Below are 19,459 nucleotides of genomic sequence, written 5' to 3' on the forward strand. Positions count from 1 at the left end.
TTCACATTTTTCATGTCACTTTTTTCCCCAGATAGTAAAGCAAATAGAAAGAATGCTAAAATTGAATTTTGTGGAAGGGTTCATAATTAACTTTAACTCAGGAAAGGCAAGGGAGTCACAAATCAGCTACTTATTGTCATTATTAACAAGTGAAAACATTTTTTTCTACCATCTGCAGGATCTGTACTAATTTTGCACTGTGTTCTTGTCTATTTATTTTTATTAGGAAAGTGTTAACATTTAATTATTTTAAAATAGAAGGCTTTTATTTTTTCCCACTAACAGGAGCTACTGTGGAAACTTGTAGCACAGCGCTGGGGTGAGAAGATGGCTAAATTAAGTATGGTGCATCCAGCTTATACCAACTTCTTTTCATTTACAGACCTACATGAAACAAGATATCGTAATTCAGGTTCTCCTTGACTCTCTGGAAATTACGAGAGGCTGTAGGCCATGCTGAAATCTCTATTTCTATCAGAGTATTTCACTTCTACATAAATGTATATATTAATTGGTATACCTCAGTTTATCCAGGTTCTTCTCATAAAAAACAGTGATGGTGGAAATGTTTCTGGAAGAACAATCTTTCAATATTTCAGGAAGTATTTCCTGGGCATTACACCATTTAATTTCATAACAATCAGGCAGCAAACTTCCCTCATGACTTCCACATGGGAGCCTGCACTGAAACCATTTTCTCCATGTAAGAAAGCCTTGAAGCTGTATCACTTTGCAATAAGGTTCAGTTTGCCCAATCCAAAAATTTGAGCATGGTAAGGTCTTCCAATATTAGCCTGAGTCCTCTGCTACCAAGGAGGAGAAAGACGAGATAAAGGAAGAAATGAAAAACTCCATTTTTGAGAGATTATGGCAGAAAGAAATCTCTGGAAAAGAGGAAAAGCCACAAACTGTGCCGAAGGCAATCCTGACAAGCAAGGAGCTGCTGGGATAGAAAGCTGGTCTGCAGGTTTAAATACCCTTCCAAAACCAGTCTTGAGATAGCTGGAAATTGAAATCATAATCTCCTTAGAGAGAAGCAACAAGAAGGAAGAAAATGTGCATGTTTGAGGAAGGAACTAATATCATCGTTCTTTAATCTAATACCATAACTTTCGCTCTGGTGGGCATGTACTTCATGGTACTTGGGGCAGGCAATGAACGCTTCACTACTGTTGAGACAAATTGAGCTTCTAAAAACCTCTCCGGCCCATATTTCTTTCCTCGCAGCTAAGTACCTACTCAGAGTGATTCACACCTTCATCTTGCCAGATTTCTGGACAGGTCATTTAGACGGGATAGGCTCAGTTCCCCATCCGTACAACCGAGATAATGACACTTCCCCACCTAAGAGAAGCGCTCTACGAACAAATGCTGGAGGAGTATTGACGGGCAGCAATGACAAAGCCCATACGAATTCCTAAGGCAGGAACTTTGTGCCCTCTCTAAAAGTAACAAACAAGAACAGCCTTTAGGTAGACAGGATGCACAATGAACATGAGATGGAAAGGATCAAGGTATTTACTCCTAAACCACAATTTGCTATTATTTTCTCTGTACTTCCCTCAGGCTATGGTGGCACTACTGAAATAATTACCTTCCTGCTACCTCAACTCAGGAAGGTTGACGGGAAGCAGGAGGAACTTCTTTTATTTTCCCTTGTGTCCATCACCAAGCCAAATTTTTTCATTACTGAGGCAGCTGCTGCAGGAGCTATCTTTCCTTCCCCAGAAAGGACAGAGGGAAGGAATTTAACTGGGGCAGCTGTCACACTACAACATTTCACAAAAAAGCAAACGAGAACTGATTCAGATGCGCGATTCCAGCCTGCTTCCTAAGAGATGCAAGATGAGAGGTGCCGCTATGAGGCTATGAGCGTTGCATTGGAAAGGAGCTTTGCAGAACACGAACACTACCAGGTTTGCATTTTCAAAGCAAGGGCCAGTGATTTGCATGCTGAAAGGAACAAAACCTGGCCAGGGCAAGCAGTGGCCTTCTGGGACGTACCAGCTATTGAAAACAAAACAAAAAAAAACCAATACAAAACCAGGCCCAGGAATAAAATCTTGAAATACCACTGACTTTGATTCAATTCCTCAGGGTCACCATCTTGCTCTGCTCCCCTTTCAGAGATGTCCAGCACTCCTGATGCTCACCATCCCTGGGAGCTGCATCTACCTGTACAAAGGCTGTTTACTGCCTATCATGAATGGTCAGTACCTACTCTTCTCAGTAGTAACAGTTTGAGGGCATGCTAGCATACTGTGCAATGTAAGGAATGTAAACTGTAGCCTAGTATCTTTTCTCTAAATGATCTAATGACATTATGTGTTCCGTCTACAGACAGCATGGGATGTGCTACTGCAACTGCTGAGGTATACTGCTGATCTTCATTAGCAGTTTGCCACTTACTACTCAGAATAAATAGGCAGAACGTTCCCTGGAGCCAGGACACAGACAACATAACCAAGAGACAAACAAGTATGTTGACTCTGAAGCGGTGGTTACACTTTATTAGATCTGTCAGTAATTCTGTCACTCTGCAGGAGGCACCATCCGAGCTTGTGTAACCCAGTATCTCTGCCCCATCAATCCTGCCTAACAAGTATGAGGTGATAGGTGTTGTAACTAAGAAACAAAATTAAATCTAAAAATCTACATTTAATAAACACCATGCAGTTTATTCAGACACCCTCAAGGAAGAAACCTGAAGTCAACTAAAGGATGATAATCTTATCAATTGTATCCTAAATGAGGCCTGACCCACAAGGTTAAGTAACTCCTGCAGAAGCACAGATGATAGTGTGTAATCTGATGGTTCTATGACAGAAATGAGAACTTTTCTTACATATTTTAGTAGGAAAATCTTAATAGAAATACAGGCATTGTAAAATAGGATAATGAAAAGATCTCAAGATTTTTTATTTGTAACATTAAATTAATCGCCACATTGATGTTAGCAATCAAACAGAATGAAATCACAAAGTGAAAAATAAAAAAAAACCATCTACCTTCTGTTTTGCATTTTAAATAGGATAGCTTAGGGGCAAGGGGAAAAAAATCTCCAAACATTTCAGACTGGTGCTGCTTGCCAGCATTTCTGTATTTCTGCAAAAAAAACCCCACCTTAAATTTCATAAGGGAAAAAGTCCAAACAATCTTAAAAATATCAGATTCTACTATATCAAGAACAGAAATAGACTCTACCACTACCTGCATGTCCTGTGTCTAACATACATCACACAGCATGCTGTCAAGTATCAGAAGAAAGGCTTCAGAAGATGATGTTGTCCATGTCTCCAACATGCTTTTCCATTTTCCTATCAGAACCACAAGAAAGGTAAAAAAACCCCCAAACAAATCCTCCTTCTCACTATATAAAAGAAATGAGTAAGATCTTCTAAGAAAACTCCGTAAAATCCAACTTTGGCATGTGCAGCCCTACACCAGACAGGAGGGATAGCAGAGGGAGAGCAGAGGATTCCCACCACAATGTATCTGTGTATGGAGCACATCTCCCGCATGAGCATTCACGGCTAACCATGAACAAAGTAACCAGCAACCGTAAGTATAAACCATGCCTGCATCTGTAAACTGCCTGCGTAATAATGAATAAAGCTATTCACACATTACATATCCAAAGGGCTTGAAAGTGTTTTGTTACAGCAAAGAAGATGGTAATAAAATAAAGAGTTACTGATGGAGCAAGCGGCATGCAGCACAGAACTGTGCTTGCAGGGCCTATATACAGTTTGAGCAAAAATATGAAAGATTCAAACCTGTGACCAGTTCTCTGATTTCCAAATCTGTAGTCTTGCGGAGTAACCGTACTAATGCTGGGATACCACCACAGTTTTTCAGAGCAATTTTGTTGTCATCATTTGCCTTCCCATATACCAAGTTTCTCAAAGCTCCACAGGCACTACGGTGGACTTCTGTCATCCGATGGTCCAATAGGTCCACCAGTAATTGTATTCCGCCTTGTCTTCTTATCTGAAACAGGCCAAAGTGATAATCATGAAATTAAGGAATGAACACTGGCATTATATATGCTACCCAATGTAATTAAGCTGTGGTTTATGCAGGTTATGCTCCAGCAAAGGTATGCTGGTGGCTGTGCAAAGCTGCTATGTGACACCGCTTTGATTCCTCATACTATTTTTTCAGTGGCAACATAACTGTACAATGACAAACCTGAACCTCTGTAAGAGCAGCCAAAAGTTAATCAAGAGTGTTGCCTCAGCAAGATTTGTCAAGGTTCAGCAAGGTTTGCCTTGGCAAGCGTTTCTCCTGCGCTGGAGAAACATCATCTGTTTTGGAGTGTAACACATCACAAGGTATAGGAAAAACCACAAGACTACGGCAAACAAAAAAAAGCACTTAATGCAATAAAGTTTTTAGGAGTCCGTCCTTTTACATTTACTTACTTGGAATGTGAGCAGCTACCGTAGTCTCTGTAAGGATGCTATCTCAAAAAATTGGGAAAAGCAAAGATGAAAGGAAAAGGACGAAGTCTGCGCAAACATAAAGACAAGGATGCATAAGTCATGGAATGTTTGTTTTGTTAGGATTGAGGGTGACCCTTAAGTGATGCAGGAACAGAAGTCTTGTTCATTCCTAAGGTGGCCTATAAAATAAATTTCTAATGGAATATCTTATACAAAATATCATTATAGAAAAAGCACATAAATGTTTGGGGCAAATGATCAAGAAGGTCAAGAATACCATGAAATATTTATTACAAAACCTGTTTGCCACAAATCCATCCTTATTGTTCTCTGGCACTATTTGCTCCTCAAACAGTAACTAGTCTTGGATCTGGTTTTAAGAAATTAGACTGATTCATAACTAACATCCAAGGAGTACAATGCTTTAGCTTCAAGTAAGTTATATAGACACCTCTGTCAAAAAGTTTCTGCATGTGTATTGTTGGCTAAGGCTCAAAGCAAGCCAGGCACTTCAGTTGGCCATTTTACCACCTCTAGTACTATTTTCCCTAAAGCATTAAAAGAGACACAGCTAGAAAGTGTTTTCAAAACTGCAGGGAAAGGTGAGACATTAATTTCAGAGTCAAAGTTTATGATGAAAAGTTCTGAAATCTTTGTGAAGTTGTTCTTGCATGGGCATGCATTCTTGGGTCTCTTTGCAGGGGGGAGGCTTGGGAGGAGGTGTGGTGGTGCATTCCTTCCCCCTGCTCCCTTTTTTCCTGGGCTGCTCTATGATCTCAGGAATTCCAGCTAGGCCTTGGCCTTTGCACAATGAGTTGGGCGGTTAAGCATCCCTTGACCATACCAGGAACTCTTGCATGGCTAAGGTAGGGTGTAGCACTGACTCTACCAAGCACTCCTGTTACCCAACTCAAGGTGGGTAATGAGAGCAGGAATAATCAGTCATCCCCTGACAGCCTTGGAACACCCGTTACCTGGACCGTAGCCCAAGTGGAACAGTACCAGTGCTACTGGAATTCCAGTAACTTTCCAATAACTTGCTGATGACTAAAGCCAATCTTACGAACCTATAAACAGCAGTCCCAAGTGAGACCCTTTGAGCTCTCCTGGGCCACAGCGGGGCTGTGACCAGCATCTCCCTCTGAGTGGGATGCCTCTCAGAGTTTCATGAACTCTCCAGTTTGTGAAATTTGGAGGACCACTGCTGAAAGGTGATGACGGGACCTGGGCTGAAACCCTCTTCTCCTTGAGGCTCAACCCTCGCCCATTGAGAAATGCTGAGACATTTGAAGTGAGTATTTCAAGGAACTCAAGGGGAATTTTTAACAGGTACACCTTTATCTATCTATCTATCTATCTATCTATCTATCTATCTATCTATCTATCTTTCTGTGTGTGTGTGAATCAATTTGAGTACTCAATAGCAAGTATACTACTATCATTCCAAATCTGTAATCAAGCTACTGTTACGATTGTAGTAAATTCTATCAACTCTGCAAATGTTAAACTAAGCCATGATTAAGGGTTGCTAAGATCTTATTATTTACCTTAAACTGTGAATGAACCTTAAATTGCTACTAAATACATATAGTCCTTCAGATATAAACTGTTGTCCAAGTCTGGGACTAGGAGTGGACCCAGCCGGTCTTCTCTGAACCTCGTGACTCAATGGGAGGATTTCTTTGTCCCTTGTACCATTTCTTTCCTTTAGACATGAACCGTTGACCAAGTCTGAGACTAAGTCTGGATTCAGCTGCATCTAAACTCCTCTCTGAGAAGTTCAGAAAGCAAGGGAGTCCATTTTGAACCTTGTGACTCAACTGGAGGGTCCTCTTTACCCTTTTGTTTCTCTGGTCTCTCTGTATACATCATTCTGATTTGATCCTAATTTGATTTTTCTTTATATGTTTTAGTTAGTAATAGAGTGGACCTTGCCATTGAATTCTGTCAAGTCGCATTTTTATAAACTTCTATTAAAAATGTTTTTGCCAATATCCTTGACGGTAATTCTTTAAGCGGCCTAAACCACTCATTTATGACAGTAGGAAATGGTTAAGCAAAGTGCACTAAAATTTATTAGAAATTCATACTCTATCTACTAACTTCACAATATTTAAGTACAACTGATGTATGGCATTCCATGAATCTAACGCAAGCTTCACTGCAAATAAAGACTGAAAAACGATTCAGACTTTCAGGTTCCAAAATCGAGCTATACAAAATTACTCATTGATAAAATAGAACTTCTCTCTTTCTTCTACTGGCTTATTTGGCATACTCCTATTTTTGTAATAACAGCAAGACCCAGTAATATAGCAGTTTTGTAGTTAAAAAGTATATATACTGAGATGTTACAGTATTAAATTAAAATGTTGTATGTATATACAGTTACAACACACCTTTGGGCTAAATGTTGAAGTGATATTTAATGTTTAAAGATAAACTAAGATATTCTCCCTTAAATAGGCATTATATCAGTTTATCACGTCCAGCTTTCTGAGCAATACACAGCAGCCGGCACTACATGGAGAGTGCAGAGATGTGAATGGACATTGGTACAATATATCAACTTCAGGCAGAAAAGTTCATTAATATTTTTAAGAGCTCATGCTTCTACTGCTCAGAGGAACCATGACATCTTTCAGTTTACAAACCAGAAAAACAGGTGATGCAATACATCTCACTGATCAAAACTTTACCCATGTGAACAGGACGACTTGCAATGAAATCATTTGCTCCTTTCCAAGCCAAGAAAAAATTACCAAGTTTATCTGGGAGGGATGGGGGGTAGGGTTGGTTGTTTGCTTGTTTTTACAATCCATCACCGTTTAATCTTCAGATTAAGTTATGTTCACTTCCTCTACTAACTGGATTCTCGAAACGAAGCATACTACACGAAAAGCCACCTACATAACAAAATAGATGATATTTATTGAAACAGATCAGGAACAAAAATTTATGCATCAGTTCTACAAAAGGTGAACCAACCACCGAGTTCCACACTGCAACCTCTGAAAAGAAACAAGATCCAATGGAAAAAAGAACACAGCTAAAAAATACACGAGTTGTTCTGGTATGACGAATAACATCAGGAACAACAGAATGAAAACACGTCTGCTGATCTTTGTGTTTTATATTTTTAAAGCACAATATGCTGAATGAATATTTTAATTGCTTCATTGGTAAAAAAAGATTATGAATGAGAAAAAGTATTAGCTTTGTAGCAAAAATCATTCTGTGCACTATAATTCATCTGAAGACTCAAAGGGCTCTGCCTCCACTCAGAGGCATGCTGTGCCTATGCTGTTTTCCCCACTCTCCCTCTCGGACACAGCCAAGTGGCACCTCAGGCTCCTTTGTAGTTTCTCTTGTGGACATTCTCAGGCGACAGGTTTTGCTATCTTCTGCTCCTTTCTAAGGGAAAATGAGTGGTTCTGCCACATTTAGCCAGAATTCCTGATCTGCACCTTCCCTTTTCAGTCATGGTATCTGACAGCACACTAGTATTCAGCTCATGCAGCTCCTCCTCTCCCAGGAACCTGAAGTCAGCAGCAGACTGAAGTGATTCAAAGATACTTTCTTAAAAGCAAGAGCATTAAATATTAATCTAAAATGCATTTCTGTCAGAAAAAAAATATGGGTAATACAACAGGAATGAAACAGATGTTACGTAATGCTTCACCTAACTTGACAAAATTTCTTGAATTCCACTGAAGAAAGAACCTAGTCTTACCTGGGAAAGACAACACTTATTTTGCAAACTTTCTTTGAATTTCCAGGCTCAGATACTTGGCAAAGTAGCTATGTCATGCAGACAGAGATGAAGCAGATTCTTCACAACTGGGAGCTCAGTTTCTGATGCTGTTCTTCATGGGGACTACTGTCTTGCTTTGTTTCTGTTTTTCCAACAGCCCATTATTCACCAGAACTCTCACCCCATCTTTGTGATTCCATCATATATCTATATAGCTGTTTAATACTGTATTCTCCAGCAGGTTTAACTATGCCTGACAAATGGTGAGACTGTGATGGATGTTACCAGAATCTATTTACATTTACAGAAACTGAGGCAAAGGAAATGAAATTCTTTGTTAAAGTCCTTTATGGACTTACATCCACAGCCTGGAGGACAATTCTGACCTAGTGAGTCTCCTGGGGCAGATCTCAGCCAAGCTAAGTTGTCACGGCTCCAGTGACAAACATTTGGCAGCGCTACTGCCAAATGTCTTTGCCAAGAATACTGTGATGGGTGGATAAGCAGCGATTTTCACCAATGGGGCATCAAATCCCACTCCCCCAAAGGACTTTCGATAGATACTTCTGTCTCTCTCCTGACTTTATATGAAGAGAACATTTCTTAATGTAGTATTTATTGACACATCAGTGGCTGCTGCCTTGCTACATCCAGGAGAAAAAGAAAACAGAATACGCTGGAGTCTACTTGCCTGCTACAACCAAATAATCAGTGTAGTACCAAGTTATCAGGAGATACAGGAGACCAGCTCTGTTCTCACACAGACCAATCCCAGAGTAGCCACTTATGCAGTCAGAAGAATTACCTTCAACTCTGCAGCACAACTGAGTTCGCCCAGTCATATCATAAAGCTTATTCTTCCTGTCTTGCACGTATTGTCCCTTTTTTAGGCTGTCTCTTCTCAAAATAAAAAAAAAAAAAAGAGGATCAGACTAGTAGCATTAAAAATGCTGGGTGAACCTGTGTTGTGGTGTTTCTCAAGTGAGTCTTTTAATCCATGGACACCGTTAATTTCTGCATGTTCTTTTCTTTCTCACTAGAAATATTTTGTGTATGTCTTTGGAAAATGCTGTTAGAGAGTTGCTAAATAAATACATCAGGCTGCGTTCTTTCACATGTGGCATTATGGAGCGTATGGCAAATCCTATCAGGACCGGGAATCCCAGCATGCGTAAGCCTGAATTCATTCTGCTCAGCTTTTTCAGTAACAACTCAGTTTAAACCTGTGATCAAAGTAAAAATTGAAACAATGGAGATTACATGATTTTTGTAATGAAAAATTTTCCAGGGAAGAATGCACAAAGCTGCTTTCCTCTGATGAATCATGTGTTTTCTTTTTCCAGCAAATTTTTAAACTTTCCTTTTAAAGTTGGCCCTCCATCACTAATGTTACTGTCTACTTGCTGGTCAGAAGAACTTGCTCTGGTCAAGTCCCATGTTGCCACAACACAGACAGACAGGAGAGGAAAAGGTGCCAGACTTTCTGGTCCGCAGACAGATAAGAATGCACTTACGTCAGCATAATTCCAGAGTCTTGTCCTCTGTCGTCCTATGAAGTTTGTTTTAGTACTGCATCTGAGAACATATTTGTATCCACAGTACACAGATACAAAGTGAATTTGGACTTGAGAAGGGGTTCAGACCAGTGCTGGAGGCACTAATGTCCTAATAAGGAGAGCCTGGATGTCTCATGCCAAGAGCCTTTGAGAAATGTAATTTATCAGTTTCAAGGCTGAATTTTGATTCAATGGATTTGGCTTCAGCAGTCAAGAAGCCAAGATCAGTTCAGAGTGTGTTTACCACAACAAATTTTCCATGACAGTGGACTGTTTGATATTTAATCAACCAGGAGTTACACATGACCAGCCATAACTGAAGCACATGCATTGGTAAAACAAGTCAATAATACACTGATGATATGTCTGAAACAATATACATATACTTGATTACTGTATGACTTCAGCATATGAATTATTTGACAGCCTGCTCTTCTGATTTGATACAAGAGATTGGACGGATGTGTGGAAAGAAATGTAAGATGTGAAGGGTATATAGATACCTGGAATGTAAGGACAGCTGTTTTGTGAGGACATCTCGTCAATGACTGTCCAACATATAAACAGAGATGAGACAGAAGTAATAAACCACGCTTACACAGGCAAATCCTACAGAAGAGGCAACACCAAAGATGGTCTGTGAAGTCACTGGTTGATGGGCTGCTGAAGAAACTGCTCAAAGGCTTGGAGAGGTTCAACCTGAGCTTTGTTAAGTGGTAAAGCGGGGGGGACGGACACAGGGAGGAATGAATGACAAGGTTATCACAGGTCCTATGGGAAAGAGAATGCTTATGGGATGCTTTCAGGGGATTGTGGCAACGTGCAACTTATGGATGTTTAGCAGAAGTGGAAAGGTAGAAAAAGGGAGACATCCAAATGCATGGGGGAGGAACAACATGAGAAAATAGACAGAAGGGCATGATGAAAGGGGCTGGTCATGTATAAGTAAGTTGCGCTTCAGTATGCTTGTCCAGCCAAAACCTGTGCCTGATCACTGCAGTCTGGTTTATTTTCTCATTAAACCTATTTCCTAACAATTTTCCTGGATGAGGACAGTTTACATTACGGATCAGCGTAACGCTAGTGAACCTTGAGCTGCAGTAGCTGATGAGCAGGATAGGAGATCTGGGAAAGAGCTATCAAAGACACCGTAGATCTCGGGGATAGATACCTGTGAGACCAGGGTCTGAGGATGTGCTTCTAGGCAGACCAAAGGTCTGAGCCAGCTACCAGAGAATGTCTGAGATAAGACCTGCCAGCAAGCTTTGAGCCTGATTAGCTGCAGATTGAGGACCGTGTATTATTGTTCATGTTTGTGTGAGTGCTGCTTTGTGTGCACGGCATGCCTGTGCAGGCACTGTTCTCATGTTTGTATTGACCTGTTGTGTGATCTAAGATTCTTTAACATACGTATCTTACAGAATTAATAGGGATGCTTTTATTTCTAGGATAATCCGTATCTGATTAATTTCTCATTCATTTATTGTATTGGTTTTGTAGATAACGTAATTTAGGTTAGTATATACTACGCTGTATTTGAAATTTTAACTGGGTTACATGTTCAGCCTTATATCATACTTACTGAAGGATACAGAACAAGAGAAATCATCACCTGGCTTGTTAAGCTAGTCTAATGGAGAAGTGCCCACCTTCTGATGCAATGCCATAACATGTCATGATCCACTTCCAAGCAGCACTTAAGAGTTTGGTCCCAATCACTCTGAAGACTACTGACACTAATTCCACATATGGGACCAGGTGGTTCATGCAGCATTCAAGAACTAATCTTATACAAAGTATACGTTGAAGTCAGTGGATCAAATACAGAGCTCCATTAAAAAAAAGTCCAGAGACCTCTCCTGAGGTATATTTAGCTCCCTTTGGGAAAGATGTCTGGATCTACAGCTCTCGTTATCTTCTCCCTGCTTGTATTACACTGGTTAAATATAACCTTTACTATTTTTGAGGCTACTCTGGTCAAAGGACACTTTCTGTGCTCTAAAAAGAACTGACAGAACAACAATTTATGAACATGGGATCTCTCAGGAGAAAAAAAAAAAGTGTAAGTATTGTAGGAAATATTGCAGCCTTCTTAATTTACCTTTTTCTTTTCATGACAAATGCACGCCAAAGCTTGCACAAATCGTAACACAGCTTGAAACTGATTTATTGTCAGATGTAAGCAGTAACAGCATTACAGTCCATGACCTTAATTGACAAAACATGCTACCTGTCACTGATTCAGCACAGAAGCCATGCTGTTCCTCTGGGCTCTCTGTTTAAAGTCTAACAATCGGATGTGAAAACTCGACTGGCTTGCTTCCCTGGGAATGGGGAAGGTTTGACCGAAAAATGAGGATAACGAGACTGAGCAGAATTCATGCTTTGACTTACAATCAAAAGTATTATTTTCTCACACGTAGAAGGACAGATAACTTCTCAATTGTGAACAAAATATAGGTAAGTGATCTTTCTTCATATCAAGGTATCAGAAGACTGGTCCTGGAATCTGGCTGTTGCTTATGGCTTTGCAACAGCAGAGTAAAAGCAAATAGATATTAGCTGTTTTGACTATTACTATGGTTTTGAACACTATTTTGAAATAAACTTTATTCTGTTCCTCCCAGCAGCAAAGAAGAGAAGCAAACCCCTCCCTTTCAATCACTGCATAATGGAAATTGCTTCTATCCCTTGGAAGGCTGTAAAAAATCAGAGCTAGAGATACAAAGAGGAAGAAAAGTGAAGCTTCAGGTTTTAAACAGTTTAGCCAAAGACTGTTAGATAATTCCAACACAGCCTAAAAATACTGCTGTGATAGAAACCAAAACACCCTTCCTCTTCTATTTATACTCAGCAAGTGGGTATCTGAGATATTGTTCAAATTTTGTCAGTAGGTATAACTGGAACATCCTTTTCTGCATTTAATTCTGACTACCCTGCCTTACAAAGTAAAATATAATGGAAACGGAAAAGAATTAAGAATACGTGACAAAAATTGTTAGAGACTGACAGAGTGATAAAGTGTGTTTCTAAAATAACACCATCTCCTCTTCCCAGTAAGACATTAAGCATTCCACTATTAACAGCTCCATAGTCCTAATTTGAAGATTAATTCATGGTTAAATGCTTACTTTCCACACTTTTCTTCTTAATAATCACTTTTGAATAACCCTTCATCCAAAGGAGGAGAAGGAAATCTAACAACAATCAAGCCTTTTTAGACATCACAGATATTAATTGCCAGCTCAATTGAAATAACACACTGCATCATCCACCACTTACTCGGTGACATTTCCATTATTAAGAAAGCATGTTTCAATATATCAAAATACAAGTGTTTAAAAACATGGAGTTATTTTTAATGCCACCGCGTTACATGTCTCCCACAGTATTCTCCTGGAGAAGGTGGCGACTCATGGCTTAGACAGGTACACTCTTCACTGGGTAAAAAACTGGCCGAGCCCAGAGAGTTGTGGTGAATGGAGTCACATCCAGTTGGTGGCCGGTCACAAGCGGAGTCCCCCAGGGCTCAGTTTTGGGACTGGTCTTGTTTAATATCTTTATCGACGATCTGGATGAGGGGATTGAGTGCACCCTCAGCAAGTTTGCAGACAACACCAAGTTGGGAGGGAGTGTTGATCTGCTTGAGGGTAGGAAGGCTCTGCAGAGGGATCTGGACAGGCTGGATCAATGGGCCCAGGCCAATTGTATGAGGTTCATCAAGGCCAAGTGCCGGGTCCTGCACTTGGGTCACAACAACCCCATGCAACGCTACAGGCTTGGGGACGAGTGGCTGGAAAGCTGCCCCGCAGAAAAGGACCTGGGGGTGTTGATTGACAGCCGGCTGAAGATGAGCCAGCAGTGTGCCCAGGTGGCCAAGAAGGCCAACGGCATCCTGGCCTGTATCAGAAATGGTGTGGCCAGCAAGAGCAGGGAGGTGATCGTGCCCCTGTACTCGGTGCTGGTGAGGCCACACCTCGACTCCTGTGTTCAGTTTTGGGCCCTTCAGTACAAGAAAGATATTGAAGTGCTGGAGCGTGTCCAGAGAAGGGAGGGCAATGAAGCCGGTGAGGGGTCTGGAGCACAAGCCTTGTGAGGAGCAGCTGAGGGAGCTGCGTTTGCTCATTCTGGAGAAGAGGAGGCTGAGGGGAGACCTTATCGCTCTCTACAATTCCCTGAAAGGGGGTTGCAGAGAGGTGGGTGTTGGCCTCTTCTCCCAAGTGATGAGTGACAGGACAAGAGGAAATGGCCTCAAGTCACGGCAGGGGAGGTTCAGACTGGATATTAGGAAGAATTTCTTTACTGAGAGAGTGGTGAGACACTGGAATAAGCTGCCCAGGGAAGTGGTGGAGTCACCCTCCCTGGAGGTATTCAAGGAACGGGTGGACATGGCATTGTGGGACATGGTTTAATGGGCATGGTGGTGTTTTTTGGTTGATGGTTGGACTTGATGATCTTACAGGTCTTTTCCAACCTTAGTGATTCTGTGATACGGAACAGAACTAAAAAATAACTGACTGCTAGCACACGTGACAGTATATATCTAATAAACCCCAAAATTAAAAGGACAAATCAATTCAAGTCTGCTTCTGGAAATTTTAAGTAATAATTGTTTTTAATGTTCTTAGATGCCGGTTTTCTAACTAGCAGAATAAGAGCTTATTATTTCACAAGCGAATGGAATCCGAGCAATTCTGTTCCACTGGTGCAGGAAGGAGAAGTGAGCAAAATCAAATGTCAAAAGCATTTTTAAGCAGTGGCAGGCAGTGCAGTGCACTCTTTGACCATGGCCACCCTGCTCCTCCCAGGCTCACCATCTGAGCAGACTGGTGCGCCCACACAGACCAGGGCACTCCAGGAAAGCCCAACAGGCCGCTGCCCGCACAGAAACTTGACTGCACTGACCGGTTATACACAGTATCCACAAAATTATCACATTTCTAGATCTGCAATTCCAAATCCTCTCCATGAGATCTCTCCGTTACTTATTTTTGCCTTGTTTGCGTTACTAAAATGACTTTTGTCTAAGAGGAAAAAGCCCACTATTTTTCGGAGAAGGGTTTGGAAGACGGGCAGCCTCATTGCTAGCTAGTTTCAGAGAGCTGATTCCTTAAACTTAAAATGGATGTGAAGGGTAGAAAACAAATCTCCATCAAAACAGAATATGGGAATAGTATTTAGTACAATATGTCTCTTAAGATAAATGTACTTGTTCAAACTTTAATTCCTCTCCACTATTTCTTCTGATGTGCCTATGGAACAGCAGGTAAGCAATACAAAATCCATACATTGCAAACACACATGAGATTTATTACAGACAAATTCACCTGTAACATCATAGGGTAATTTAGTCTCATTAGCAAAGTAATTTGCTACAAGTTTAAAAAAGTGCTGAGCAATTTTAGCTTAAAATAGACTGGAATGTTATGCAAATTGCTGCATTAGCTCAGAAGTCTTACTTGTTTAAGGAATCTAAATCAGGGTTTGGATATAGGTCCCATTTAAGAATGGTTTTGTCATTGGGACTTGTTAGATCAGACACAAAGGCAACATAAAGCTGTGAACAGGCATAATTTAAAGAAATTCAACCACTGGTACATATACAATGTTCTGCTTTAAGTTAAACAAGAATTGTTCCCTGTGTGCTAAACTGTAGCACGTGGAGAAGGAAGGGGATCTTTTTTCTGCGTCTGTAGAAATCAGGTAGGTGTTTGGAGGAATGGTGGTGCGACACATGAGGATGCATAGCACAGGGTCAATACTTGGAAGCTTTTCTTCTGGCAGTGGATATCCTATTTCTGTTACCAAGTATACATTTGTTTTTCCCTGTGCCTCTTAAGTGACCTCTTTAGATCCTGGGATCTATGTGTGGGGTTAACAGAGATTCAAAACCACATTCTAAAATTGCCCTGAAAAGGTATGAATAAACGTGCTGTTTTCTCAGTCAATAAGCCTTAACGTATTCTGCGCTGTTATACATCTTGTTTTTCATGCTTGGTAGGAAGTCTATGCCTACTATAAATCAAGGTTTTAGCATGATTTTATTTTTTACTAAAAAAATCTCCAGCTAGGTATAAGTTTCTTATAATAGTAAAGCAGTTTACCCTAATACTCTTAAAAAACATTAAATTTTTACGCCGACACAAGCATCCTACTCTAAATCTAAACATCAAGCATTAATGGGATCATCCAAATAACACTCCTAACTGCAGGCGTAGAGCTGACCTAAAGTGCTTGTCTGACTGTGAAGATATCAGAAAACCGATTTTCAATCCCGCTGTTAAAAGCAGTACTGCTTAAAATGAAGAGATTGGCATTGCCCTGCCCTAACCAAGCTTCTCAGTTTTTGAATCACTGGGGGTAAAAACTAACACTGAGGAACACACAAATTAGGAAAAATACACAGAAGCCAAAGCCCTTAGAAGGTATTGTAATTACTTGATATTAATTCGGGGTCTTTGCTTTTCAAAACAGTCAAAAAAGGTACAATACTAAAGAAGGTTCAGCAGTGTGCATTTTACAGATAATGCAATGGTAATATTAATTTAGGATGCAAAAGACATTGGCATTACTCAAGCACTGATCTAGTACTGTCTGAAGTTAAATGAAAAATTATGATTAACGCCAAGGGTTTGGATCATTTACTTTCTGGTATTTAAAAAGAATTAAGCATGTATTTGAGAATGAAGGATTACATTTACTATTGGGGAAAAAGATCAACATATATACTTCACTTAAGAACAACCTGGTATTCCTATAACCAGATTCCTAGTGAAGTTAAACAAGATATAGAAAATTCAACACTTTTTTTATGTAAAGATGTATTGGGTTTGCGTAGCAAGGTTTTGGTAGCGGGGAGGGCTACAGGGGTGGCTTCTGTGAGAAGCTGCTAGAAGCTTCCCCTATGTCCCATAGAGCCAATGCCAGCTGGCTCCAAGATGGACCCGCTGCTGGCCAAGGCTGAGCCCATCAGCAACAGTGGTAGCACCTCTGGGATAACGTATTTAAGAAGGGGGAAAAACAACTGCACAACGGCAGCCAAAGAAGAGAGGAGTGAGAATATGTGAGAGAAACAACTCTGCAGACACCAATTTCCCCAAGTCGAGTATGTTTTGCCCGTGATGGTAATTGTTGAGTGATCTCTCCCTGTCCTTATCGCAACCCCTGAGCCTTTCGTTATATTTTCTCTCCCCTGTCCAGCTGAGGAGGGAGAGTAGAAGAGTGGCTTTGGTGGCACCTGGCATCCAGCCAGGGTCAACCCACCACAAAATTTTTTTAGACAAATGCAGTAGGTCAGTACTTTAAATATCCTAACAGTAATAGAGGACATCAACTTAGTGTTAGATGAAAATTTCTGAAGCTGTAGTTAACTGTATTCAGTTAAGTGTATTATCAGTGGGATTTAGTCAATGTGAACACAAATACTATCTTGCAACAAGGTGGTCACCAGTAAGACCACAGAAAACTCCTTTTTTTCAGTCATTCAAGCCCAAACAACAGAACAACTCTATCTGATGTTTCAGCTCTAATTGGAAATTAGATAGCTGTAGCTATCTCAGATAGTCTGCCTCACAGAATAAACAACACGCCACTTCTCAGATTAAAAATACATTTACAATTTATTAGATCAAGCATCATACTGCCCCCTGATGACCTCTACTCCCATGACATCCTCCACTGCGATTTAAACAAGAGGTATCCTCTCCTTATAACTGATGTATTAGCCTCCAAAGAATCTCTCAGTCACATGATAATTTTCTGTCTTAAAGCTGAAGTATTTGGGGGGCCAGTTACTGTCTCAAAAGCAAATGAATGCATTCTCACAACATCCCTCTTTGGTAGGAAGTTTTGCTAATAGAAACACAGGCGCATAAAATTAAATTATTTGCCTAAGGTCAGAAAGGCAGGCTGTGGTACAGCTATGACTACAACCTGTAATTTAAGAGTTCCAGTGCAAAGCTGCACTGCAGAATCTTTCCTCCGTCTCCCCATTTATGTGAGTATTATAAATGGAGTAAAAGTCAGCACAAGTAAACCTGCCTCATACCTAATGTACTTTGTAAAACCCACAGTTCAATATACAAGATTATATCTATATATAAAAGTATGTATTATAGTAAGTATGTGTGCATACATATATATATACACTTGTATTGCTTTGAATATTTTCTTTTTTCCCCTTTGTCTAGCTCAGGTTCTCTTTGCCTTCTAAAATCCACAACTTTCTTCTGATTTTTTTCTAAATCTCCTCTACTCTTTGAAATAGGGGAGGACCAGAACTTCACCCAGTACCCAGGACATGCGTAACATGGACTTGCAGAAGGCTCCAGCAATGTTCTCTGTTTTGTTCTCTATTGCTTTCCTGACACTTAACCTTCCATTTGCTTGTTGAACTGCCAATAAGCTTCAGATGACACTTTCCAAAAGCTGTCCAGCATAACTCAAGTCCTCGCTTTTTCAATAAGCAGAATACAGAAAGAGCATACAAAAATGAGGAACAAGCACAATAAGCATCAAAAATAGTGCCACCTCACTGCCGGTGGACTAACTCTGCTTACTACTCTACAAAGCTTGTGAGTTGCAGCCATTTTTCAGTTGGTCTGGACATAAGAATAGCAAAATAGCAGTTTTGAAAAAAAACCTCACCCAAAACCCTATAATGCTTTTGTTTGTGGAGTACATAGTGTGCCGCTTTCTTTAGGACCTTGCTTGGTTAACCATGTGCCTGCAATATGTCTAGTGAAGCAAACAGTCAGATCCAGCAGTGCTGCTGACACTGGTGGGCAGCATTTCCACCTGCTCTTCAGCAACTGCGGTAGCAGCAACAGCTCAAATATACGGGGCTGATTCAGACCTATTGTGTCATTTATCATTTTGCATTAACTATTTCTTTATATATGTTAAATGATTCTTATAGTGGGCATTACAATCCCTACTTTTCATTCAGATTAGTATGCAAGAACAAATCAAATCTCTATGAAACTAAAAAACGTTATTATATTCCAAGTAACTTTTCAAGCCATATCTCACAGATGTAATGCATTTCCGTATCTGCCTGAATCAAGGTCTCGACAAGATACCAACCTTAGAAATGTCAGCCGTTTATCAGTAAGTAGTACTTTTCCAGGATGAGGAGAAGGAGAGAATCTGGCCGATGACCAGTAAAAAATGTACCAAACTACAGAATTTCAAAATGGGTAATTTTTTATATCTTGCTTTTAATGGTCTTGTTTTTTCTTTTATTCTCTTATATGTGGTATGAGTCATACTCTGAGTTATACCAGTGTAAAGCCTAGAAGAGCAGGATCAACTTCAGCAGCATTGCTATAAATTGACTCTGAGATTACATTAAGGACTCTCTGGTTCAAGCAACTTCAAATAGTTTTCTACAGTGGCTGGATAGACAGGTAGGCATTTTAATTTTAGAGCTTTAAGTGTCCTTATGCCTCTATACAAACTTGTGCCTTCTGCTGCAACCACTCTCTGTAGCTTAGTAACAACCATCTCTTTGTATTTTTAAATACATTTTGCAGATAAGCTGAAATGTCTTTACCTTAGTTGCTTCATTGGCATGGCCTTTTTATCAGGACTACAATTCACCTTATTGAAATAGTTTTGCTGCCAACCTTTTTAGTACAGATATGTTGAGAAAGCATCAAATTACAGATATCGATATCAATCTAGGTTGTTTTCTATATACAGTG

General features: G+C 40.2%; 1 protein-coding gene across 1 annotated transcript in view; it reads right to left on the reverse strand.

The window, feature by feature from the left end:
* CTNND2 (catenin delta 2) overlaps positions 1 to 19,459 on the reverse strand; it is a 556,320-nt gene that overhangs the window by 146,738 nt on the left and 390,123 nt on the right. Inside the window, exon 10 of the mRNA XM_059836017.1 lies at positions 3,777 to 3,990. Within this exon, the coding sequence (XP_059692000.1) occupies positions 3,777 to 3,990 (214 nt within the window). The remainder of the gene's footprint in view (positions 1 to 3,776; positions 3,991 to 19,459) is intronic.

This window comes from Gavia stellata, chromosome 3 (genome assembly GCF_030936135.1).
Source record: "Gavia stellata isolate bGavSte3 chromosome 3, bGavSte3.hap2, whole genome shotgun sequence".
NCBI lineage: Eukaryota > Metazoa > Chordata > Aves > Gaviiformes > Gaviidae > Gavia > Gavia stellata.